At 39.4% G+C, this 27419-nt stretch overlaps 1 protein-coding gene across 1 annotated transcript in view; it reads left to right on the forward strand.

The window, feature by feature from the left end:
- Positions 1-388: 388 nt before the first annotated feature.
- The window catches only part of SLF2 (SMC5-SMC6 complex localization factor 2), a 34717-nt gene continuing 7686 nt past the window's right edge, over positions 389-27419 (forward strand). Inside the window, exons 1-16 of the mRNA XM_058189119.1 lie at positions 389-600; positions 5427-5470; positions 7355-7938; positions 9630-9687; positions 12378-13201; positions 14485-14567; positions 15840-15890; positions 16423-16590; positions 16676-16778; positions 18049-18124; positions 19337-19478; positions 23681-23786; positions 24125-24301; positions 24987-25084; positions 25193-25277; positions 26526-26648. Of these exons, the coding sequence (XP_058045102.1) occupies positions 494-600; positions 5427-5470; positions 7355-7938; positions 9630-9687; positions 12378-13201; positions 14485-14567; positions 15840-15890; positions 16423-16590; positions 16676-16778; positions 18049-18124; positions 19337-19478; positions 23681-23786; positions 24125-24301; positions 24987-25084; positions 25193-25277; positions 26526-26648 (2829 nt within the window). The 5' untranslated portion in view covers positions 389-493. The remainder of the gene's footprint in view (positions 601-5426; positions 5471-7354; positions 7939-9629; positions 9688-12377; positions 13202-14484; positions 14568-15839; positions 15891-16422; positions 16591-16675; positions 16779-18048; positions 18125-19336; positions 19479-23680; positions 23787-24124; positions 24302-24986; positions 25085-25192; positions 25278-26525; positions 26649-27419) is intronic.

Below are 27419 nucleotides of genomic sequence, written 5' to 3' on the forward strand. Positions count from 1 at the left end.
CCCTCAATCTCTCCGCCTTTTCCCTCTCCCAATGCCGAGAGCGGATGCACGCGTGTGCGTGTTTTTTGTTTTCATTTTTGCCTTCTTCGGCGTAAATCTGAGAAACTGGGCCGGCAGCGCGCGCTCTTCCGCCAGCCTATTGGAAGCGCTGCCACCGGAAAGCGCCAAGCTCTCCAATTACAACCGTTTCCCACTCCCGCTCCATAGAAACGCCCCGTGAAAGCCAAGTTACGTCACGAGACGGAGTTCGAAGTTGGCTCGGAGTAGCAACCAATCCGAAGGGCGCTCCGGCTTTCGGTGTTTTTCTATTCCTCGAGGTCGGCACGTGAACCGGAACGCCCTTCCCCGAGGTCGACCAATCCCGGTGCCGCTTAAGGGACGCCGCGCCCCCTCTGCCCTCCCGCTTTCGGCCGCGGTGTTGTGCAATGGAGAAGCGAAAGCCCGGAAACTCTTACTCCGATCATCCCCGAAGCGGGCGGCTGTATTTGGAAACATGACCCAGAACTGTAATGGGAGCGGCGGCTCCACGCAACTTAGCGTTTCTGCGCTTTCTCCCAGTCAGCATCGCCAGTCTTTGGGCCCCGGGACCTCGGATACCAGGTACGTGGGAGTGACCGCTCCCCTCAAATAGCCCGCGAGGAGCTTGGGAAGCGGAAGGGTCAGCCGCTTTTCCAAAACTTGATGGGAGGGTGCTGGTGCCGCGTTCGGGGAAGGCAACGTGTTGTTCGCTGGGTGCGAAATTCGCGCAGCCGGATAAAATAGAACAGCAGATTCTTCTTAAACTGGGTCCTGGAGTGGCTTGTAGGCTTCCCTCTAAAGAAAGACGCCGTGTAGGAAGTTTATTGCCTATCTTAATATCTTCTCATGTTATCTGACAGAATAAGATGTTCCAATCCTGAAAGAATTTGGGGTTGGGGAGAAGAGGGATAAACTCTTGCTGGGCTCTTCCATTTGGGATGATGCTTGCAAGGAATGGCTCTTTGCTTTTCCAGTTGGCCTTTTCTGAGGAGAAACCACTTCTAGGGGAATAAATGGATACGATGAAAGTTGAATACCAGCAGCGTATGGCAAATACATGGACTTATTGTGGTTCAAATGTTAATGTCCAGTCCACCCAGCCATTCAAGGACAGCAATAGGGTAGCAACTGAAAGTAAGCACTGCTAGTATGTGGCTCCAGAAGTTTGCACATACTACAATTGCCGTATAGAAGAACGGCAAGCAATGTCACCATAAAGGGGGGAAAATACAATATTTACTTCTAGGTCGTGTTCAAAATTCTTTTGTACTAAATAGTTAAAAAGAAGTTCCATTTCTCACTATGTAGCACAGAAAGAAAATGGACTCTGGAAAAGAAGATGCTCTCCTCCTGCAAGAGTATTGTGTTTCCTTTCTCTTTGGCTTGCCTTGAGATTTTATGAAATATTTTCTGGATTTCAGAGGAGAAAAGGAATCTTTTGCACATTATGTAGCTAATCTGAAAATCGCCAAATATCGGATGATATTCTAAATGGCAAGCTTAATATTTTATAGTGCTTTAGAATTAACTGAGTTATGAACAGGATGTCTGGGAAAGCTAGATGCTGAAATAAGGGTTGAAGGAAAATGCATGTTGGCACGATCAATGTGGAGAGTTTACTGGATTAGTTTCAGAGGTGGTTTTTTTTGTGTGTTTTTTTTACAGATTCAGAGCAGACTAAATCTTACCATAGTAATTCTAAATTCTGTTACAATAAAAAGTATATTATTGGGAGGTAAAACCTCTGGACATAGCTACACAGCTTTTGGTATAACTTTGATGGTAGAATTTTGGCACTGTTGACATGGAATGCCCTGCAAGTACTTTATTGGCACTACTTAATATTTGAGGGAAATATAACCAATAAGGAGAGGACTGAAAAATACGTTGTTTCTTATTCTTGGGGAATTATTAAATAGAAGAGCTAAGTCATAATAGGGTTTGTCCGGTTTTGATTTAATGCAACAACATTTGATCCCAACCACTGTTGTGACCCAGACCCAAGTAGGTAGCAACAAACTCAGTTCGTGATAAAATAAACTTTATTCAAACAGCTGGGAATTGTCGTGCAACTCAAAATAAAACGAAGGCCTCACAAACACACATTCTTCAGTTATCACGAACTTGAGTCCAATTAGGCAAATTGCCAAGGCCCTTCCTGATAAGTGTCCAGAAGTCAGAGCAGAGAACGGAGCAAAGACCGCAGATGCAATGTTGTTGTCCGGCAAACTGAAACACCAGTGCTGGTCTTCTTTTATGCCTTATGGGAGGGGCCAATTATCTCTTGGCCCTACTCCCGAGTTTTGGGTGTTTTTTTTTTGCATTTATATCCCGCCCTTCTCCGAAGACTCAGGGCGGCTTACACTATGTCAAGCAATAGTCTTCATCCATTTGTATATTATATACAAAGTCAACTTATTGCCCCCAACAATCTGGGTCCTCATTTTACCTACCTTATAAAGGATGGAAGGCTGAGTCAACCTTGGGTCTAGTGGGGCTTGAACCTGCAGTAATTGCAAGCAGCTGCTGTTAATAACAGACTGTCTTACCAGTCTGAGCCACAGAGACCCTCTCTGCTTGAGCTGCCCTTGCCTTTTGGCAGCTCTTCTCATGCGAGCATTAGGAACAGGCTCCTCCAGTTCCCCTTCCTCACTAATCTCAGACTCTGGAGGCTCTAGAGTCCGCACCGCAGCCTCGTCGCTGACCGATTCCGTTGCCAGCTCCGTAGGCTGCTGACAGACCACAACAGATACACAACAGTTAAGAGACCAGCACATGTGGAGAAGGCTAGGAAATTTTAAACATTTATACAGTACTTTTTTAAAAAAAAATGAATGTGATTTATTCCTCATACCTTACCTTGTACATTTAGTTATTACGCCATAAACTCTCACTATGCTACCAGATAAAGCTTTGCCTTTTATTTTACACCTAGAACACAAACCTTTCGGTGAGGCTGTGCATGTGTTGGTCCTTCAGCTGCCAAGCACTAATCTGGAATATATCCTAAATTAAACTATTAGTGGTATTTAGAATATCTTCTTGTAATATAAGTTAGCATAGCATTTAAGCCATCTGATGAGGTGGGTTGTAATTAATACAGTTTATGTCAGTTTAATTTTTGCGGTAATATGTAGATTAGCAATAAAATAAAATATTATGATGGGTTATTAAAATCTTGTGTATTCCTAAAAATTTTATTCAGTTGTAAGCATGGAATCTCATATGATATCACTGTTTTATTGTACAACATTTTTCAGTGTGTAAGACACTAGGAATGTTGCCACAATGTGATGTTCATTAGAAAAACTGTCATTACTATACTTCAGTTTGTACTACGACTATTCTTACAACTGGTAGAAAGAAAACAGTTTAAAAATTTGATAGAAACTCCGATTCAGGTATTGTTTGTTGGCAATACATTTATATTAATAATGTAGCATTTTCAGTATAAAATGGGAAATATATATGGTGTGGGTGATATATTCAATAGTAAAGACTCCAGAAGCAAAGTGGAAATTTACAGCAGCTATTGCTTTGCAGGGTTTCAAGTTCAGTTAGAATCTGTGAGCATAGTACTTGTCCAAGACTCATTACAGACTTTCTACCTGTTTCTAGAAAGTGTTTTGTTTGGATTTAACTTAGTAAGTTGTGTGAATTTAGTACGGTGGTAGGTTGGATGTATTATAGTTGTATCAGGGGTGAAATGCTACTGGATTGGACCGGATCGGATGAGTAGGTAGCGGAGATTGGGGCTGGTTCGGAGAACCAATCTGCGGCCCGCAGCCATATGTGAAGGCAGGCAAGCAAGGCCATGTGGAAGGCAGAAACTGAGGAAAGCATGGCAGGGCTGCAGGGAGAGAATCTACAAGGTAAGCCAATGCTGGCAGTGCGGGGGGAGGGAACCCACTGTGCTCAGCCTAAGCCTTTTGGGCTTGGTGCACTCGGCTTTTGCGTTTGGCTTCCGTGGGGCCTTTGGCTGACTGCCGCCCACTTGCCTCCCCCCCCCATCCAGCCCATGATGGAGAAGGTGCCGCTTCTGGGTCAGGCCATCCACTGGTGCAGCACAGTTCCGGGATGGCAGGAGAGCCCAGGCAAGCTCTGCCGCCACCGCTGCTGCTGCCGGGATCGTCCACATGCGGAAAACTCCCCGGCAGAGCGCAGTTCTGGGATGGCGGGGAAGCCCAGGCAAGCGCTGCTGCTGCTGCCGCTGCCAGGAGCGCCCCGGCAAGAAAAGTTCCTGGGAAGGTTCTGTTTAGACCAGGTTGTGTGTGTGTGTGCGTGTGCGTGTGTGAGAGAGAGTGAGAGAAAGAGAGAAAGAGAAAGAAAGAGGAAGAGAGAGAGAGAGACAAGAGAAGGAAGGAAGGAAGCTTATGACCACAATTGTGCCCCAAATTTTGGTTGCTAAGCAAGTTTCACCACATTTTATAAGTTGGCCACACCCATCCTGTCACATGCCCACCAAGCCATGCCCCCAGGACCGGTAGCAAAAAAAATTAGATTTTACCCCTGAGTTGTATGTTTCAGCTACCTCCATGTTGGATCCAGTTTTTATAAATAAACCATTAGCAGCAAGCATTGGAGTAATTTGTTGTAAAAGGTTAACCTGGCATTTGCTGCTTTTTGCAAAAACCAAGCAAAGTATGTCTACAAATGGGGATGATCATTCTCTTATATGTGTGGCAAGAGTCCATGTTACTTAATAAAGCTGTAATGTCAGTAGTTTGTTGTTACAACTTTACATCTTATTCAGTTTGTTGAGAGAGCTGTATTGTTAGTTAATACTCAACATGCTATAGATTGCTGCGTTCCTATAATTCAACTTGAGTTGTCACCTGTTGACTTCCTGGCAGTAAATCATCCTCCTGTCAGCTTTGGAAGCCATACTAGGCCAGAAGCTTCTGTGCTGCCATTTTCTCATATGTGGGAAAGTAGGAGGGGGGATTTAGTAGAGCGGTTGCCATTAGACATAATAACATTCTTCCTGTCGGTCAAGGTCAGGCCGATCCTGCATCTGGAGGAGGAGTGGTTGGAGAGATGTCTTGAGATGGGATGGTTGACAATTGGAGCATGTGATCAGCAGAGGAGTCGGGATGGTTTTGGGGGTTTTGATTTACTGAGGGAAAACCCGGACCTCTCAGATTCGGGTTTTCACAGATGTGCCAGTTTACCTATCCTAGTAAAAGAACTTTGAAAGATGCATGCTTCGGAGTTTTACTTGGCAAGGGGTTCTTTTCTGGAACGCTGACATTTTCTTCAACTTACCAAGGCTGACTGGACTTGATGGGAAATGTGATTCCAGTACATCTAGAAAGATCTAATTGAGAAAAAGAATTTACTGTATGCTTTAAAATGTCCTTTCCAACCATTGCTAAGTTTTTTATTATGTTTCTTTCTTTTTATTATAGAAGCAAATGTATTACTGATTTTTTCAAACCAACTGTCAAACAAGGTAAGCAATGTTTTTTTTTTTAATTTAGATATCTGTGTGGCTTTTTGCGCTGAGTGGCCTTTACATTTGATTTATACATAAATAAATGTATGTTAAAATGTTTTATAAAGTTGTCCTTCAGTGAAAAATCATATGCAGCTGTATACATTAACAAAATCAGAATTTCAAAATTTGTGATTTAATGCACAGTAGGAAATTAAAATATGTGATATATAGTGCCATGCTTCTTGGCTAGGCAATGGAAGGGATAAAGTTCATAGCTAAAACAAACCTCAGAACCTCAGGAATACGGTAATGTTCTGTACTTGTTAATGAATGTTTACTGATTCATAGATATTTTATGAACAGCTGCATGTATCTCATGAACTAGAAATGAAGCCGGCTTAAGAAATATTTTTCCAGATTTAACCACTTTCCTTCACATTGGGTGCTGTGATGTAAAGGTATTTGGTCTGGACTATTGTTATTACAAAAAGGATGCGGTGGCTTAGTGGCTAAGATGCTGAGTTTGTTGATTGAAAGGTCAGCAGTTCAGCGGTTTGAATTCCTAGTGCCATGTAATGGGGTGAGCTTCCATTACTTGTCCCAGCTTCTGCCAACGTAGCAGTTTGAAAGCACGTAAAAAATGTAAGTGAAAAAATAGGGACCACCTTTGGTGGGAAGGTAACAGCGTTCCGTGTGCCGATGGCATTGAGTCATGCCGGCCACATGACCATGGAGACGTCTTTGGAGAGCGCTGGCTCTTAGGCTTTGAAACGGAGATGAACACCGCCCGCTAGAGTCGGAAACGACTAGCACATATGTGCGAGGGGAAGCTTTACCTTTACCTTACTGTTATTAGTCTCCTTTTGGTAGATTCTTCTGCTTCTTCTCTCCTCCCAGGAACTACAAGTTCCATTCCCTTTTGTGATCATGTTTTCTGAGGACTGGTGAAAACAAATGATGATTCTATTATTCTTCCTTAGTGGATCCACTGACAATTGGGATGGAATTATGCTATTATATAGGCAGTTAAATTTCCAAATCTCAGTAATTTGAAGGAACTAAAACAATTTGGTAATAATAATGCACTGCAATAGCTGTCCCAAGAGTGGAATGTGTACTAAATTACAATGTTTCTCCTTTAATCCACATTTCTTAATATTATCTACAGCTGCTTTTGTCTTTGGTCACTGGCCCTACTAGTTGAAGCTGATTGAATGTTGCCATCCAAAATAACAAGAGAAAATAAATTGCCTAAAAATAGGTCTACACTGATGTCAGTGTCCCTTATGTTTTTCCTATTCAGTTGAAATGCTGGCTTCTCTTACTGCAAAGTATTTATTGGTATTACTGAGCAGTGAGTATTCTTATAGCTGATACATTTCTTGCTGTAAAATATAATTCAATTGTATGACTTAGACCAGGGCTGTCAAACTCGTGGGCCGGATGCATCATGTGCTGGCCATGCCCATGCCTAGTTTAGCAAAGAGGAAAAAAATTGTGATATGTCATGTGACAACAATGTGACGCTGAGAGTTTGATACCCCTGACTTACATCATAGGCAAACAACATTTTTTGACTCCCAAGAACCCATTACTGGGATTGTGCATGTTTTTGATTCTCTTGGAAAGATTTAATCTTACCTAAAGAGATGCCAAACAATGTTTTGGAAAGGATATTCCTCTCAAAAATCTAGTACGTGGTGCAGCATTAACCCCTTATTCAAATAATCTCACCCAAAGACATATATATTTCAATAAATATCAGAAAATTATTTAATTATCATTAGCCAGGGATTTATACTGGCCATTGGAATATGACAATTATGGCATGCTTCATGAAATTCTAGAAATTGTGTATGATTAATCTGTTATTCATTTCTTTCACATGTATTAATGAAGACAGAACTCTGTTGTGCTCTCCAGAAAAAGGAAATGGACAAGCTGGACATACAGTTTCGTGTGTAGACCATGTTAAAAAGAATACATCATCTTCAAAGCAAAATAGAAAGAAGAAATTGCCATGCTCACCATCAGGCAGAAGCTCAATAATTGATGCTTTATTCCGAAAGACTAAGTCAGAGAAAAACAAGAGTTCAGAAAATGTTGTTTGCAAGAAATTTAATTATCCAAAACCTGTGGTTCGGAGACTGTTCATATCACCTAATGCCTTACCTGACGGTTCTTTCCTATTAAAAGATCATATTAACACAACAAATTTGGAAAGAAATAAGAAGTATCCTGTTCAGACAGCAACACATTTAATCGACAATGGTAGTAGACAACATAAAACAGAACAAGAAGACCTAGACACAACTGGTTCAAGCTTGAATAAATGGCCTTCCACTTCAGGAAATAGTCTGAAGAAGCAGAGCCACATAACTCAGTGTCAAAAAACAATCTATTCCAAGTTGCCACAAGTCAGTTCAATTAGTTCTTCATCTCCAAAATCAGTAGGAACCGTTTGCAGAAAAAGACGAAAGAAGGTGAAAAAAACTGCACCATTGTTTCTAAAAATAAATCTTTAGAAATTATTTTTTCCTATTCATGTATATAATAACTGCATAGCATATTAATACAGGTAGTCCTCTGCTTATAGCAATAGCATTTAGGCTTAGATATAGAATATGGAATAACAGAGCTGGAAGGGACCTTGGAGGTCTTCTAATCCAACCCCATGCCCAGGCAGGAAACCCTACACCACTTCAGACAAATGTTTATCCATTTGGCCCATAGCGCTTTACAGCACACTCTGGGGTAGTTTGCCTGTAGAAGGGTTATTTGAATATTGCCTGCAACAATCTGGGTCCTAGTTTTACTGACCTTGGAAGGATAGAAGGCTGGCTCAATCTTGACCCCATCAGGACTGAACTCCAGGCTGCACTGTAACCACTGCACCACCAGGGCTGAAACCAGTCACTTAGTTCAGAGTTATAGCAGATACTCCCCTCAAACTTACCACCTGGTTCCAAAAGTATGGCCACTGTTGTGCCTCTGCAGTTATGACTGGCTGTAGAAATGATGCAGCGCTCCCCCCCACTGTTTATTTTCTCCGTGTCCCCCCCACTGGATCCCTGCGGGTCTTGGGCCTCCTTCCCACCAGGTTGGGCCCAACACCTTCCTCACCTTTTGAAGATCTCAGGAACTCAGGTTAGGGAAGAAGGATAGTTTGCTCTGTTCCTGGGCCACATGTAATCCTGGAAGTAACCACCATGTTTTGGGCAGCCACATTGAATTGTGGACACTCCAAAAGTAGCAGCTAGTTCCAGGATTGCATCACACAGATCAGGAATGGAACAGCTTGCTCTACTTCATTAACTCAAGCTCTTGACCGCTTTTCAGAACTCACGCTAGGGAAGTAGAGTATGCTTCTTTGTTCCTGGCCACATGGCAAAATGTAGAAATGGCTGCCATTTTTTCTTAATAATTACAATCCTAATTGGATTAAGAAAGTGAGGGTTTAACCCAGTGTCCTAATGCAGGCTCTGCTGCAGCTGTGAGCTCATTGTTTCTTCTAGAGCTCCTGCCCCTCAAAGTCACAAATCCACCAGAAGAACTCCAATCTCCTTGTGAGGAGCAACCTTCTACACCCAAGAGGGTGGTCTCTTGGCTTTTCCTTGTCTGGCTTAATGCCTGAGTGCTGGTCTTGGGCACAATGTTGTCTCCACTCCTTTGAAGAGTCTTAGCGTTTTAACTTTTAACTTTAATTTTAACTTTTGGAAATTTAATAAATATTTTTTTAAAAAAAGAAGAGTCTTAGTCTGCCATTTCCTCACCCAGAAGCCAAAAAAGCTCTAAATGTTTATTAGGTTTTTAATTGTACTAAACCATCATGTAGTTGGGTTTTACATTACTGTGTTGTGTGACAGTAGCAATTGTGACACAAGCTATCTTTAGCACAAATTCTGAACTTGGCCAATGTAATGATTTTCTCAGGAGATTTGCTTCACTTTGGTTTGCTATAAACTGAAGCTCCTTTCTACCTTTGAATCTGTATAAATGTTTATCAGTTCTAAATTTATTACTTCTGTGATTCTGCAGGTGATATTTTAACTGCTTCAAATAAATAGTAATGGTACTATTTAATCCTGAAAAATCTGCTATACTGAAAAGGCTATATTCTGTAAAAGCTTACCTGTATATTCTAAAATCTTTTTCTGTATATTCTTATTTTAAGGGCACCAAAGATTTCTTAAGAAAAAAATCAAGCACAGCTTCACTGGAATCTTCTTCAGGTACAAATAGAAAAGTAAATGATGTAACATAAAATTTAAAAATATATATGCTATTTCATTACATCTTGGCTATTATTCAAATAAATTATATGGCCACCCCTCTTACAACAATGACTCAGGGCATCATATAAGAATTAAAGCAATAAGAGCGTCCATATGTAATCCACAAAGCCTGAAGTTAAAGGGAAAAAAACCCGTCACTCCAATCAAAGAATCCACATCAGAAGCAGATCTTACCTAATCACCAAATTTTAGGAGTAACAGCCAGGTCTTCAAAGCCTTGAGAAAGTTCAACATTGTCGGGGCAATACAGTTTTTGGAGGGATGTTATTCCACGGGGCAGGTGCTGTCACAAAGAAGGCAGTCTCCTGGTTGCAATAGCATGGCACTGATGGAAAGGACCTAAAATATGCTCTTTGCACAACTAGGGCTTTATAGGTGATAACCATCACCTTGAATTGCATTCAGATGGCTACTGAGAGTGCAGTTCATGAAACAGCAGTGCTATATAAATGTAGCAAGAAATGTCAAAATGCGCCTGTGCTGCAGTTTTATGGACCAGCTGTAGCTTCTGAATGCTCTTCAAGGGCAGCCCCGTGTAAGATATGTTTCAGAAATCCAGATAGAATATAATTTACCATGACTAAGGCTTTTTTGGTTCAGGAATGGATGCAGTTGTTGCACAAGATGAACCCATGCAAGGATCCCCACTCCCACCCACAGTTGCCACCTGTTCTTTGAAGAACCTTTAAATTGCCTATCGGATCTGTAGCTCCTGGCCCTCAAAGTCACATAAATTATATGCCAGGCAAAATTAAAGATGACAAGTCTCTGGAATCAGTGGGAGAAGGGGCTTTATATTCTGCAGCTATCTAGTCTAGCTGGAGTTGAGACAAAGCCTCTTGTCCCCACAGTCATCAGGCACTGGGAAAGGTTCTTGGCAGCATTGCTTGGTTGGCCCATGGTGGAAATATAAAACTGGGTATTATCAATATAGTAACCTCACCCAGCAGCTTCATGTAATATGTTAAGTAAGAGTGGGGAGAGGATGGAGCCCTGAGGAGCCCCACAAAGCAGGGACCTCCAAGACTGACTGGAACCAGCCTTGAAGAACAGAGAAACAGTTAATACAGTGCAACCTCCTGCCAATGCCCTGAGCCACCAAGAGAGATTCCGTGACTGATGGATGGCCACTGTATTCCATTTGCAAAACAATTCTATATATACCATATTTTTCGGAGTATAAGATGCACCTTTTTCCCCCCTAAAAGGGGGTGAAAATTTGGGTGGGTCTTATACACTGAATGTAGCCCCGCCCACCTACTGCCTCCCACCCTATGGCCTCTGCCTCCCAGCAATTTACCTCCTTGCAGCAAGCAGCAACAAGGAACAGCCCATTTTGGCTTCAGCACAGCCTGATTAGCACAAGTTGATTGTCCTTGGATTGGCCTCCTGATTCTCAGCTATTTCAGGCTGCAGGGATTGCCATAGCCTATTGCAGATTTTGTTTTTCTTGTGCTAATCAAGCTATGATGAAAATGAAAGTAAAGCAGGCTGTTTGCTGCAAAGAGGCAAAATTGCTAGGAGGAAGAGGCAGATTTCTTTTTCTTGTTTTCCTCACCAAAAAAGGTAGATGCGTCTTACAGTCTGGAGCATCTTATACTCCGAAAAATATGGTAATTATTTGGAAGTAAATCCCATGGGATTAATTAATTAAAAAAGAAAGGCCCTCTGTAGCAAGAGCTTCAATGTCATGCATGCCTTTTAGCTCCAAAATTCAGAGTTGTTTACATAATTTTTAAGCTATTATCGTTTATTATTCCATGAACTCTAGCTGACTGAACTTGCTAAAAGCCATAATTTTAAAAACTGATACTATTTTTTGGACTTAAAATGTTTAAAATTATGTTTTTGTGAAGATGTTATTTTAAATCCTAACTCCAAATTTATGTATGCTATGTATGTTTAAAAAGCTACATTTATAAACCCAAGTATATTTATTTATTGCATTTTTGAACTGCCCATCTCACTCCTTGGGATGATTCCAGGTGGCTTACAGTATAATAAAAATATAGAATACAACATATATTCCTCGGTTCATCAGTTTCTTATATTTTTTGATGTTTCTATTCTTCTTTTTACTCATTAAAAGAGCAAGAATTTACATACTTACAGAAGAGAATATATGTAGCTTAAGGTTAAGACTCCACAGTTCAAGCTTGGTTGTTTACTCAATTGGGTAATCTCTTCAGGGATTAGTATGTAAACAACCAAGCTCAGACAGCACCAAGGACTCCACCACATACAAACTTCTGACCCTGAATGAGATTGTTTTGTAACTCTTTTATCTCTCACATTTTTTGCTTAATCTTGAGCTAGGGAGTTTTATTCATAGCTTAACATTTTTTGACATGCTATTCATAATTTATTAATTTCATAACAATAGTTTTGAACTACTTAGGGAATTAAATACAATACCCAGTTGTATTTAAACATTTAAAACATGTAAAAACATTTAATTTCCTGAGGTTTACTGCTTCAAAATGTATACTGCTTAACATTATACATTTTATGTATGTACATGCATGCAAGAGGAGAGAATAATCACGTTCATTACTATTTTGACCATTTGAATAGTTAATAATGACAGGAATATACAGTGTAATCATCACTTTATTTTCATTTTACAGATGAGTCTTCTTCAGCACAAGCTTCGAAAAGTGTGTTTCGTTCAGGATTAAGGTCTGATAAAACTATTGTTACAAAAAGCCAGCCCAGTCCAACAGCATATTCCAGTGCTACAACCTCATTTGGAATAGCTAACCATAAACATCCTAAAAAACGGAAAAAGATTTCATCAAAAACAAATGTGAAAAATTTACAGAATGTTCAGACGTTAAATAAACACAAACGTCGTAGTTCACGAATTTCTCATAGTACTAATTACTCAAAACATAGAATATCTGCTCACAAGAATTTCCAGCCAGCAGATATAGACTGGTCTAGCAGTAACTTGGCTATTTCAGTAGAAAAATCTGAAGAAAATGAAATTAAATCATATAGATATACTATAAGTAAAAATGACAAAATCCAAATTTCAGATATTAGCGAGAGGAAATTACAGACATCTACTCCTCTTATTTATTTAGAAACAAGAAGAAATAATGCTTCTACAGTTCCTCCAGAAAAAATTGCTGAGCCACTTGGATGTTCTTTGGGAGAGTGTAACAGTGTTGTCTCACTTGAAGATTATACTTGTGACACTATTCCTAATTCTTCATGTAACTTAAATAAATCTAACGATGAAGCTTATGAGTTAATACAAAAATTAAAAAGCACTTCTGATAGTGATGCTGAAGCTTCCGATTGCAATGTGGACAGTAGCGAAGAAGAGACACTCATCCCTCTTGAAAAAATATTATTCCAGAGTGTCAAACCAGCTGCAAAAAAGTCAGAAGAAGCTCTGGATGAGGATGAAATAGCAAGCACAAATTCTACAGCACATAATGCTTCTGTAAGTAATTGTCCTTGGTTAGAAAGTCTTATCTACTGTGATGACCATAGATACAAATATCCTCATGAAAATTGACTATTTACTTGTACAGCTTCTAGCCTTACTTTTATTGTTGTTGTTAGTTGCGAAGTTGTGTCCGACCCATCGCAACCCCATGGACAACCTTCCTCCAGGCCTTCCTGTCCTCTACCATCCTCTGGAGTCCATTTAAGCTCACGCCTACTGCTTCAGTGACTCCATCCAGCCACCTAATTCTCTGCCGTCCCCTTCTTCTTTTGCCCTCAATCGTTCCCAGCATTAGGCTATTCTCCAGTGAATCCTTTCTTCTCACTAAGTGACCAAGTATTTGAGTTAGCCCTACTTTACTTTTTAGAAGTTTAAAATATTGGTATAATTTTACATGAAAAAAATTCCAGAAAAGCCTCATTATAATATGAAGATAGCATCTGACTTTTTAATTGAATCTACTGTATATATTAGGAAGCCATTGCAAAAGGGAAGATATTTTCAAACTAGAGTAGTTCTAGACATCAGAACATACAAAGTAACATTTGCCAAAAAATTGTTTCTCAATTGGTGGTGCTTGTGATGGAAACTTTTGAAACGTTGTACTTGTACCTAAAAGGAAAAAAAACACCATATTGACTTATTCTTGTGATTAGCTCAGTCACTGTTTTTCAGTTAATAGATTGCAGTCTGTTAGAGGACTTGTGAACAATTTTTTTAAGAGATCATGTTTTTCCCCTCTGATATTCCACTTATTACATTTGAGATACAGGTACTTCTTGATTTACAAACATTCATTTAGTGATGTTTAGTGAAGTTACAGTGGCATTGAAAAAAGTAACTATTTTTCATGCTTATAATTATAAGCAGCATCCTTGTGATCACAAGATCAAAATTTGGACACTGGCACATACTTAGGACAGCTGCAATGTCCCAGGGTCATTTGATCACCTTTTGTGATCTGGCAAGCAAAATCAGTAGGGAACCAGATTTGCATAACAACTGTGCCAAGAACTGAACAATTGCAGTAATTCACTTAACAACTGCGGCAAGAAAGGTCATAAAATGGGGCAAAACTCACTTAACAAATGTCTCACTTAACAGAAATTTTGGACTCAACTGTCGTAAGTTGAGGACTCTGTAATTTATTTTCAGGTGTGTCTTTCTAGCTCTTTCAAGCACTTTCTTGAATAAACATCTAAGAAATGTGGATGTTAAGTGTAATAGCCATCAGTGGTCTGAAAATATTTTATGTTTTTCATGGACTTTTGCTTCAGCTTTCTAAAACTTTTACTGAGCGTGCGGCCTCATACATGAATCATTTGGAGCATCTCCTGAAAGAGAAGGAAGAGTTAAAGAGGTATGCATGCTTACCTTTCTGGTCCATCCTCATTTACAATTACATATTATTGTTTATAACATGATTATAACTTGGCTGTTACTTGCTTTTCATCTGCCTCTTGGCAAGTGAGCTAAGCTTTGTTCTTACATATATAATGAAAAAGTACTTAATTGTTAGATTAAAAAAGTTTTTTAGATGAAGGTGTAACTTGACTTCATGTAGGTATGGGAGAGCCTAGAAAGAGAGAAGAAAAACAGAGGCATATGTAAAAACAGATGAATGTTGAATGAATGAATGAATGTTGAAGGTTATTTTCAAGCAGACAGAGCAAGAGATAACCTTCCTTGGGACATTATTACCAAAAGGCAGTTAACAAATGTTTCCAACTTATTTCTTGTGACAGCTAATTAATGACTTTAAAGTAATAAAAGGACAATAATAAAGATTTATCACTTGGGGGGTGGAGGGCAGTGAAATTAGTAATAAACTAAAGCAAAGGCTACTAGAATCTTAGTAGTAGTAATAAATTAAGTTTATGGGGTCCTGGGCACTCTCTGAGCCTGGTTGTTTGCAGATGTTTCATTGGACAACTTGGTAACATCAGTGCCAATGAGGATTGTATCCCATACTCTCTATTTATATACAGTTCCCTGTTTATATACAATAGCATGCCCTGCCAGTGTTAGTGATTATATGTTTTTTCTCCTTGTTCTTACTTGACTGAGATATTGTTTTCTGCTTGCTTGTTTGTCTGGTGTTAATTCCCGCCAAATCCTTCTCACTTGGGCTGATGATGTTACCTACTTGGTAATGAAACACCTGCATGCACACAACCAAGCTCAGAGCACCAAGGACTCCACACTTCAACCCTGAGCTACATATATTATCCTCTATTTATTTATTATTTATTTATTTGTAAAATGTAACGGCTGCCCATTTTACAAGAGGATAACTGTCGCTGGCTTACAGTTATAAAAATATGTCTATACATATAATATATATACATTAAAACAAATTAAAATCAAACATTAAAATATAAGGACATGTGAGGAGAATGGGGTGGAGTGGGTGCGGGGAGGTGGGATCTGTAGTTACTCAATCAACCACTTCCACTCTGTTATTCCCTCACTGGGGCCCCAAGCCAGCTGGCAGAGGCACGCTTTTAGGCCCTTACAAAAGGATATAGAAAGATTATCCATATCCCATCCATAAGGAAAGATGATGTAATAGCTGCAGAAGTGATGTTTGAATAAAATAATGTTACAATTTGTTGTAAAAGATACAGTAATTTTATGAAACTGAAGATCAGTCTACTGATGGTGAATTATCTGCTGAACATAGGTTGGTCCTCTGATTTCAGTTGCTAATCGCTTTCTCATGTTGTTATAGTTAATTATATTCATACTGTTTGACATATTTATTAGTCATATTCATACTTTTTGTCATATTGACTTCTGTAATCTACTCCCTTTCTTAGCTTTCTAGTTATTTTAACATTATACTTGTTTGGATACATTGTCATTTAGTATCTGTATTTATGTATCATGCTCAGCCATAGTTTGATTTAGTATGCTGAGTTTATCAATATCCTAAGCCAGATACATACATACATAAATACATAATTATGTTTTAATACAGTACATGAACTTAACATAACTCTGAGTTGCTCTGACTCCTAATGTTTTCCTCTTTTCATAGCAGCTGCTTTATAGGATATCCTAAAATTAGCTAGAGAAAGGAGGTATAAAAGGACTGTATTGAACATGCTCTTTAAGTAAAAATCTCATCCAGGTCAATAAACTGAGGTGAATTAACATCCAAATTATTGTGCTTTAAATACTTTTTAGTGTAGTGATATAATTTTGTCTTTCAGAGAATTTATAGAAAAATACTCATTCAGCCAGGATGCTATTCCCGACCAGCACCCTGGAGAAAACATATTTCAAATAGTGAATGCTGGGAAAATCTTCAACCAGAATAATCTTGATTTGAGAAACTTTGGTTTTTATCCTCAAAATCTGATTGAAAAGTATCTTCTTAGGTAAGAATGGATCCTTTAACATTTGAATGTATAGGCTAACTTTGAAAATATCACATCGAACCTTAATTTGTGGTTATTTTTGCAGATCTGGAATAACACAGCAGCTTTTTGTAACTATTGAAGGCTTACTTGCATCTACTTACCATAATTCTCCTTGTCCCGTACCAATTTTAAAATGGATGTTTCAGGTACGTTATCTTTTATTTTGCCTTGGATGGATATAATTAAATACATAATGAGTATGAACTATAATTAATTTACAACTTTAGCTTAGTTTTCTGCATTGCCTGTTTCCACTTTCCCATTCTTGACTGTTAGTTGGTAGAACCTGATCAGTTGCCAAATGCAGAAAAGTGGAGGTGGTTTTTTTTTACATTTTTAGCCAGTATTCCTGCCATGTTGCAGTGTCAGTAAGAATAGCATTAATGTATAGCATGAACATTCTCATTTCATTTTACTTCATTTAGAAAATAATTATAAGATTATATTCAATAATGCTAAAAATTTATCTGACATTTTGCATTTCACATTTTCAGTGTGCTTGCCTGTTGTTTTTCCCTTCTATTTCTTTAGGAGAATGTACTGTTTATTTGACTTGTTGGATGTAGGAATACCAAAAGTACCCCAGATCATTGGTTTTGTTTGAGAAGCTAGTAATTTCTCAGTAATTACTGTAATTATTCTCAATAATTAATAATTATTTTATCTTTATTCCCACATCAAAAGGGGGTTCCATAAGGATATGCATGGTTTTTAGAAAAAGCTTTACTGCTTTTGAACATAGCGTTTCAAGAAATCATTTGCTAAATCACTTACAAATCACTGTATTCTGTTGTGAGAGAACAGGTGTCTTGTTTTATTTAATTGTGAATACATTTGAAAATTTGAAGAATTATTAATGGCACAATGGCTGCAATAGGCCTATATACTTACAAAGGACAAAGTAAAGGTTGATACCAAACAACAAGTTTGCTCCTAGACAATACCACAAAATATCAGTTTCAGAGAAAAAAAAGGTGATGTTTTGAGAAACTGAATTCTCAAAAGTTTACTAGTAAAATGTTCCTCTCAAACATGCACAGCAAATTTAGGAGAAAAAATAATCTGTGAAGCATAGAAATATCTTCCTTTCAAAAACCTCTAAAAAAAACAAAGACAGAATTTAGCTGGCTGGGAATGTTTCAGAGAAAATTTACAGTCCTATTCCAGTGTTTCTCATCGTTGGCAAGATGGATGGACTTCAACTCCCAGAATTCCACAGCTAACTTTGATTGAGAAACACTGTCCTATTCTATTCTTCCAAAGAATTGGGGTAGGAGGAGGATCAGGTTGTAGCAGTTTCTAATGGTACTCAAGAGGCATCATGTTGCAATCCCAGTATTACGAGCTGTTGTATTAGGTTCTAACTAAATCTGTAAAAAGTGTTTTAATTTGCTAAATATGTTTTTTCTTAAACAGATGATGTCAATTCATTCAGATAGCACAGTTTCAAGAAAAATTTTGGATACGTTGATGATATTAACAATTAGAAATTGTAAGTACACCGCCCTGAGTCCTTCGGGAGAAGGGCGGTATAAAAATTCAATAAATAAATAAATAAATAAATAATAAGTATTTGAATTAAAACTTGAGACCTTGTAACCTTACTTGCTGCATAATTAATTCAAAAGAAACCTGATTAGATTCTGCTGTTACCTTAAACTGATTAAGCTAAAAAAAAGTGATATGAATTATAGGATTCCTATTCCAGATTGTGCCTTATAGCTTTACCAATATAATCAAAAGTATGTTAGTATATCTACATAGAAGCTGGAACTAAGTTGATGCAACTAATTGATAGCAAAACAGATTCAAGGAGGGGGCTTTAGAACATACAATTTAAAAGATATTCTGTGCAGATACAATATTTTCATCCATTTTCTCAGCTTTATAACATTGATTATATCTCACCGGCTCAAGATTGACTCAGCTTTCATCCTTCCAGAGTCTGTAAAATGAGGACTCAGATTGTTGGGGGCAATATGCTGACTCGATAAACCAATTAGAGAGGGCTGGAAAGGACTGTGAAGCAATATATAAATCTAAGTGTCAGTTTTGGAAGACAATTTTCTTTTTTGCTTCTTAACTGCCACATATTTTAGCTGGGGAAGTTGGGAGGGGGTTGTTGGAGCGGTAGAAAATTAGTCATAACAACATCCCGCATAACAACATCCCGTATTCAAGGACATCCTGCGTCTGATGGAGACTGCCTGAAGATTGTATCCAATTGAGTGTGAAGAGTTAATTGGACAATGTGATGAACTTGGGGGTGTGGGGGTGGGCTGTGAACTGTCAACTGGGTGTGGAAAACCTGGAAGCTTTCAGATTCAGGTTTTCCCAACTGTGCCAACATGACATCTCTAACAAACTGAAACGTCGAGGAACCTCAAGACTCAGAACTTTATTTTGTTGGGGATGTTCCTTGGAATCCTGACATTAAGTGCTATTGCTATTGCTATTATAAGTATTTGCCCTTCTGAATGTTATTATATAGAGCAGAAGTACAAGAACAATAGAAAAAATATTTAAAAAATATAATTTGGTTCAAGAAACATAACTGCTATAATTTCAAAAGTATTTTGTGATCGTATCACATTTGGTTATTTGTTAATTCTGCTCCGCTTACTGAATAAAAAAATTACATAGTTATTCTTAAGTGAACTCCAGTTTCTCTGGTCTGAAAATTATCATTTTTTTCTCTCTGCAGTTTCTGATAAGAATGACAAACAAAAGCCATGGATTCCATCTTTATTTGATATAACAACTGTGTTAATCAACATGGGTATTTCCTTCAGTGTGTTATTTCCTTTGCAACATTGCCAGCCTCGCTTTACCGAAAATGATATTATGTAAGTATTTACCAAAAGGTTATAATCTGAAGTATGCAGTCTTTAGGACCTGTCCAAAAATTTGTCACCAATTAATATTTGTTCATGTAAAGGGAAAATCTCTAATAATAATAATAATAATAATAATAATAATAATAATAATTATTATTATTATTATTATTATTATTATTATTATTATTATTATTATTATTATTATTATTATTATTATTATTAAATTTTTATACCGCCCTTCTCCCGAAGGACTCAGGGCAGTGCGCAGCCAGATAAAATCAACAATCAATGGATACAATACAAATAAAAACAGTGCTAAAAAACTTATTAAATTTGGCCCCTAAATTAAAATACATAAAACCATAAAACCCCATTTAAAATTACAAATACTAATACTAATTCTATGCCAGTCCTGCGCGGAAGAATAAATACGTCTTCAGCTCGCGGCGGAAGGTCCAGAGATCAGGAAGTTGACGAAGTCCTGGGGGAAGCACGTTCTAGAGGGTAGGGGCCCCCACAGAGAAGGCCCTCCCCCTGGGGGTCGCCAGCCGACATTGTTTGGCTGACGGCACCCTGAGGAGGCCCTCCCTATGGGAGCTTACGGGTCGGTGGGAGGCAAATGGTGGCAGAAGGCGATCCCGTAGATAACCCGGTCCTAAACCATGGAGCGCTTTAAAGATGGTAACCAACACCTTGAAGTGCACCCGGAAGACCACAGGCAGCCAGTGCAGCTTGCGCAGGAGAGGTGTTATATGGGAGCCATGAGTGGCTCCCTCTATCACCCGCGCAGCCGCATTCTGGACCAACTGAAGCCTCCGGGTGCTCTTCAAGGGGAGCCCCATGTAGAGAGCATTGCAGTAGTCCAGGCGAGAAGTGACGAGAGCATGAGTGACTGTGCATAGGGAATCCTGGTCTAGAAAGGGGTGCAACTGGCGAATCAGGCATACCTGATAAAAAGTTCTCCTTTAGACGGTCGTCAGATGTTCTTCAAAGGACAACCGCCCATCCAGGAGAACGCCCAAGTTGCGCACCCTCTCCATTGGGGCCAATGACTCGCCCCCAACAGTCAGCCGCGGCTGCTGCTGGCTGTACTGGGATGCCGGCACCCATAGCCACTCCGTCTTGGAGGGGTTGAGTTTGAGCCTGTTTCTCCCCATCCAGACCCGCACGGCCTCCAGACACCGGGACAGCACTTCAACAGCTTCGTTGGGATGGCCTGGGGTGGAGATGTACAGCTGAGTGTCATCAGCGTACAGTTGGTAACTCACCCCAAAACCACTGATGATCTCACCCAGCGGCTTCATATAGATGTTGAACAGGAGAGGTGAGAGAACCGACCCCTGCTGCACCCCACACATGAGGCGTCTCGCGGTCGATCTCTGCCCTCCTGCCAACACCGTCTGCGACCGGTCGGAGAGATAGGAGGAGAACCACTGAAAAACGGTGCCTCCCACTCCCAAACTCCCCAGCCGGCGCAGCAGGATACCATGGTTGATGGTATCAAAAGCCGCTGAGAGATCTAAAAGGACCAGGGCAGAGGAATAACCTCTGTCCCGAGCCCTCCAGAGATCATCAACCAACGCGACCAAAGCCATCTCTGTGCTATACCCAGGTCGAAAGCCCGACTGGAACGGGTCCAGATAGACCGTTTCATCCAGGTACTGGGGTAACTGACGTGCCACCACACTCTCAACAACCTTCGCCACGAAACGAAGGTTGGAGACGGGACGGTAATTTCCCAAAACAGCTGGGTCCAGGGAAGGCTTCTTGAGGAGGGGCCTCACCACCACCTCTTTCAAGGCGGTAGGAACAACACCCTCCATCAAAGAAGCGTTAATAATCCCCTGGAGCCAGCCTCGTGTAACCTCCTGTGTGGCCAGCACCAACCAGGAGGGACACGGGTCCAATAAACATGTAGTGGCATTCAGCCTTCCCAGCAGCCTGTCCATGTCCTCAGGAGCCACAGTGTCAAACTCATCCCAGATGTTCTCAACAAGACTTGTCTCTGTCATCTCACCTGGATCTACCCAATTTTGGTCCAAACCGTCCCGAAGCTGAGCGATTTTATTGTGCAGATACTTACTAAAATCCTCGGCTCGCCCCTGCAGCGGGTCATCCCAAACCTCCTGATGCAGGAGGGAACGGGTCACCCGAAACAAGGCGGCCGGGCGGTTATCTGCCGATGCAATCAGGGAGGAGACGTAAATACGCTTAGCCTCCCTCAATGCCACTAGATAGGTCTGAATAAATGACCTAACTAGTGTTCGGTCAGCTTCCGAACGGCTGGACCTCCAGGCGCTCTCTAGGCGTCTTTTCCAGCGCTTCATCTCCCTCAGCTCCTCGGAGAACCAAGGAGCCAGTTGAGTTCTACGCCGGGTCAGAGGCCGCAAAGGCACGACACGGTCCAAAGCCCCAGCCGCGGCCCGTTCCCAGGCCACGACTAGTTCTTCGGCCGAGCTGTGGGCCAGATCCTCAGGGAATGGCCCAAGCTCCGTCAGAAACCTATCCGGGTCCATCAGGCGCCTGGGACGGAACCAACGCATTGGTTCCGTCTCCCTGCGGTGTTGAGTAGCGGTCCGAAAGTCTAGACGAAGGAGGGAATGATCCGACCATGACAAGGGTTCAATGACTAAATCTCCCAGTTCCAGATCATTCAACCACTGTCCAGAGACAAAAATCAGATCCAGTGTGCCTCCCCCGATGTGAGTAGGGCCGTTAACTAATTGGGTCAGGTCCATGGCCGTCATGGAGGCCATGAACTCCCGAGCTGTTGTCGATGCCACACCGGTCGATGGCAAGTTGAAATCCCCCATGACCATAAGTCTAGGGGTATCAACTGCCATCCCGGCTAACACCTCTAACAGCTCGGGCAGGGTTGTTGTCACGCAGCAAGGAGCCAGGTACGTGATCAACAAGCCCACCTGAATACTTCTATTAATTGCATTTAAATAAATTAATTTTAATTAAATGTAAATGTGAATTAAGTTTTTCAGCACGCTTTTGTGCTGAAAACGCCCCTCGCTTATACTCGGGTCTATCCGGCTTATACTCGAGGTTTTTTTTTTTTTAAAGCCCCTCTGCTTATACTCGAGTATATACGGCTTATACTCGAGTTTTTTTTTTTCTTTTTCACATTTTACCGGACGGAAGCCCTGCCGGTGCAGTGAGAGGCGGGCGGGGAGCCGCCAGCCTTCTCAGCTGAGGAGGAGGCTTTCAACCGGTAGGTGCCTCATTTCCACCTCGGCTTATACTGAGTCCCCAGTTTACCCCAGTTTTGGGGTAAAATTAGACCTCGGCTTATACTCGGGTCTATACGGCTTATACTCGAGGTTTTTTTTTTTTTAAAGCCCCTCTGCTTATACTCGAGTATATACGGCTTATACTCGAGTTTTTTTTTTTCTTTTTTTCACATTTTTCCCGACGGAAGCCCTGCCGGTGCAGTGAGAGGCGGGCGGGGAGCCGCCAGCCTTCTCAGCTGAGGGAGGGAGGCTTTCCCCAACCGGTAGGTGCCTCATTTCCCACCCTCGGCTTATACTCGAGTCCCCAGTTTACCCCAGTTTTTGGGGTAAAATTGGGGACCTCGGCTTATACTCGGATCGGCTTATATTCGAGTATATACGGTAAATTAATTTTAATTAAATGTAAATGTGAATTAAGTCAAATTTAATTTGTGTCCTAGCCCACCCTACTTTTAGAAGTGGATTTTCCAGCATGTCAGTCAAAGTCCAATTACGACCTTTGTCCTGTAAAAAATATTCCACTTCTGGTGTGTGTGCACACATACACAAAATTCCTCTTCTGTCGATGCAGCTCAGGCAAGACAAAAGGTTGAACAACCTGACTTAAGCCTTTGTTTTTGCGATTTTTCTAAAACTCAAATTGCCATGGGTCTGAGACTTGTTACAGTATGGTCCTCATCCCTACCACTTTATGCAATAAAATTATTAGTTTTGAAATTTTAAAATACAGAATATTCTTTCTAGGTCAGGGGTCTCTAACCTTGGTCCCTTTAAGACTTGTGGACTTCAATTCTCAGAGCTTTGCTGGCTGAGGGACTCTGGGAGTTAAAGTCCACAAGTCTTAAACGGACCAAGGTTGGAGTCCTCTGTTCTAGGTCATCCCTTCATAATAAGTTACATGTGGGAATGAATATATGTAATTAAAAATATGTAATAAACTATATGGAAACAAGTCTCTCTTTTTTTGACCAGGTCTGAAATGCATGTAACTGTGAATAAACAATCAAAAAGAGACACATATATAAACCCAGAAGCTTTCTTTCTTCTAATAGAGAGCAATCTTTGCAATATAGCAAAGGTAAGACTGGTGCTTTGTTTTTAAAAGTTCTCTGTTGAGTATAAGAATATGTCTTTTTTAACTGAGAATTGTTAGTAGTAGCTGGAATTTTCCTTGCGAAAGTAGTTCAAGATGCACAGGAAAACATTTCTGTTAAGATAGAGAAAATTAACAAGAATTTAATATAATAAAAGGTGAAAGGTTTTTTTTTAAAGATCCTTTATATAATATATTGCTACCTTTAAAAACTTCACTAGAATCAAGGATACATTCAGAATGTATGCACACAAATACTCCTTTTGAAATTGATATTGTTCAAAAATATTTGAAATAATTCTTTCACTTTTTCTTTTCTTAAGTTTCTACGGCTGTGTATAACTGTGTATCCAGAAGGTTACACAGACAGAGAAATATTTATATTGCTACTGCTACTATTTAAATTAAGTTTGGAAACAGAACTGAAGCAATTTCCACTAGTAGACTTGGAGTGCCTTATTATAAAATTGCTTGAAAGTGTCAGAAACTGGGATAATGAGGTAACATAATTTATGCTAATTTAATGCATTTTTAGAAGATCCAGTTTTTAACATTATAAAAACTCTTAGAATCAATTAACCTTAGGCTTTCTTTAAATTACACACTCTAATGCATATGTATATACTGACTGCTCATTTTGTGTTACCACAATGGGCAAATCTGCCCAGAAGAAACAACAATTTATTTTTAGTAGTAAAAAATAATTTTATAAATGTTATGTAGACTGGATTTTTGTTTAGTAACGAAAAAATCTAGAAATCTAGATCTAAGTCTAAGGTAAAGGTTCCCCTCGCACATACGTGCTAGTTGTTCCCGACTAAAAAAGTCTAGTTTGATGTTAAGTGCAAATATAATCAGTGGGTTAAATTACGTTTTGTGGAACTGATATATCTAATAAATATAGTTAAACCATTTACCGGTAACTGCTGTTAAATGCCTTAAATGGAAATATTTTTGCATAATGGGAGCATTTTAAGTTGTGGTGCTAATAGTCAACTTTTGTCTTTTCAATAAATACATTAAGAAATATTAATGTAATAAGCCAATGCCTATCAATCACATGCTATGAATAGTCTTTAAATATAATATTTATATGCATTGTCTAACAATTGCATACACGCTGATACTGAATTTAGCAATTGCTTTCAAATTCTATTAACAAATTTGTCTTTCTCTTTTAAGAAGATGTCCCAATTATCCTTGGCAATAAGTTGTCTATCCAATCACCATCATAATCTGTTGTGGCTTGTTCAGTTTGTCCCCAATTGGACAATTCGTGGAAGGTAAACTTTTATGACAATACCACTTAGTATGCCTAACAGAATTCATGACAAAAGCACTAAATTATAATTGCTCACGTATTTATGTTTATGTTAACTTTATTCTTCTAGACAAATAAGACGACATCTTAGCTTGGTAATAATCTCAAAACTTCTTAAAAGCCATGTGAAAATACCCAGTAGCCATGATCATCAGGTAGAGTATATATTCTTTCATTAGAAAAATAGTTAGCTGGAGTTAAGACTTGTTTTCTCAATGAAGGAAGCTTTTTTAATTACATTTTTTGAATTTGACTGTGTGAGTGCTTGTGTTGTTCTCTTAAAGTCTTCTAAGAGTCTAACTCAGTTGCTTAAAAATGAGCATGTAGCCTTCTTGACATGCTGTGGAGGTAGTTTAGTTGGCCTTCTTCTGGATGTTTTTTTTTAACTTCCTAGGTTAGTCTACAGGGTTGAATCAGTGCATGGGCCTAATAAGCAGAGCATAAATTCACATTAGTAATCTCACCATCCTGGTAATTCATGTTCCTTCCATAACTTTGTATGGATAAAAAAATTACTTCTCTTTTAGTGGTGTGCAGCTTTCATGTACTTGAGAGCTGCATCCATTATTGCATAGCAAATTGAACGTTACACTAGGAAATGGTTGAGACATTTTATTTTTTATATTTGACATAATATATTTTATTTAAATTCAATATTTTAATTTTCTAATTGTTTAATTTCGCCTATCCTCAGTGTTATGGACTCCATTCTATAATTATTTCTACAGCAAATTTTTTCCCCAAAGCTGCAGCTTATTACGCTATTATATAGAATGAGTGCAAGATGTAAAAAGGCCCAGCATTTAGAATGGGTCTCTGCAAAAGGCAGAGATTATGGGGAAAGCCAAGTCAGCAATGTAAGGCACACAAAATAATCAGGGAATAAATAGGGGAACTAGTGGAAATGGCAGAAACAATGAGCAGAAAGTAAGCTAACAGAGGAAAATGTCAAGGACATCTGTGCTAAGGGGGAGATTAGGTACCAAGTGGAAGAGACATTGTAAATTTCTTGCTTGGCTAAATATGGCCCCAGCACTGTGTTTTTTCATTCTTCTTTTATTTAAACTTGTAAACACAGTTTGTTCAAGCTTGCTGTTTAAATTCTAATGTATCTTTTGGAGGTTTTCAAAATTTAGATAAAGAGAAATATAATCTTCATCTACTTTATTTCAATTCAGAGCTGCTCTTTTTGATATAGCTTGATTCCTCTTGCTGTGATAGTCCCTCCTATTTTATTCCTGGCATCAGGGTTTTAGAAGCTTCATGCATACAGATTTTGAGAAAACTGCCTCCTACTCCTGCTGCTGCAGTGTTTTAGTTTCTAAAATGATTTAAGATAATTCTTCTCAAGATTGAAAAGAAACCTATAATGTGAACTGTATTGCACTCTAATCCCCCAATAGATGTCACTACTGTGTAAGGAGCTAGTGAAGATGAAACCTTCAGGTCTGTTAAAGAGGCTGTCAGAAACTTCAGGTCATCATGATGGTGTTACAGAGCCTTTTCTTTCTGCATCTGAGCACCAGGTAATATTTTTTTTTAAGAAGGGTTAGACAAGATATGCTAAACTATATGTGGTTATTGGTGATATAAGAGATGCTCATGTTTCATGAGGTCACATAACCAAGTTGCTATTCTATGTGCAACAGAGTGAACAATGTTAATAGACTCAATTTGAAAAAATTCCTTCACTGAAAAGGAGTAATGTGTAAGTGTTGATATTAAAAGCGAAGTTCTCTGATCTGATCATGATTAATCAAGAAGTTTCTTAGTTCCTCTTTTATTTACCAGAAAAGATTGCTTGGTGTGTGTGGGGAAGGGGAGTAAAAGATATATTGTTTAGTTCCGATTCTTGTAACCTTTTTTCTTCACTTCAATAAAACCCATTAAGAGAACTGTGTGATTCATGTTTGGGAAAAAGATTATTCTCCATTTGAGATCTTTGGCAAGTGCCAAAGAGTCTGACATGCAAGTCCTAATATGCAAGGAGCAGAATGTCTGGCAATAGTGTGGGAACCCACAATGCGTAAAGTTTTTTTTTTTAATGAATTCCTTCTTTTTTTTAATATAAACATATAGGTACTATTGAAATGAAAATTTCTGTTGCTAAGTAAGGCAGTTGTTAAGTGAGTTCCACCTCATTTTATGACTTTTTGCCATAGTTGTTAAGCAAATCATTGCAATTGTTAAGTAAATCATGCGGTTGTTAAGTGAATCTGGCTTCCCCCATTAACTTTGCTTATGGGAAGCCAGCTCGGAAAGTTAGAAATGATCAAATGACCCTGGGACACTGCATC

This window comes from Ahaetulla prasina, chromosome 6 (assembly GCF_028640845.1).
Source record: "Ahaetulla prasina isolate Xishuangbanna chromosome 6, ASM2864084v1, whole genome shotgun sequence".
In the NCBI taxonomy this organism is placed as follows: Eukaryota; Metazoa; Chordata; class Lepidosauria; order Squamata; family Colubridae; genus Ahaetulla; species Ahaetulla prasina.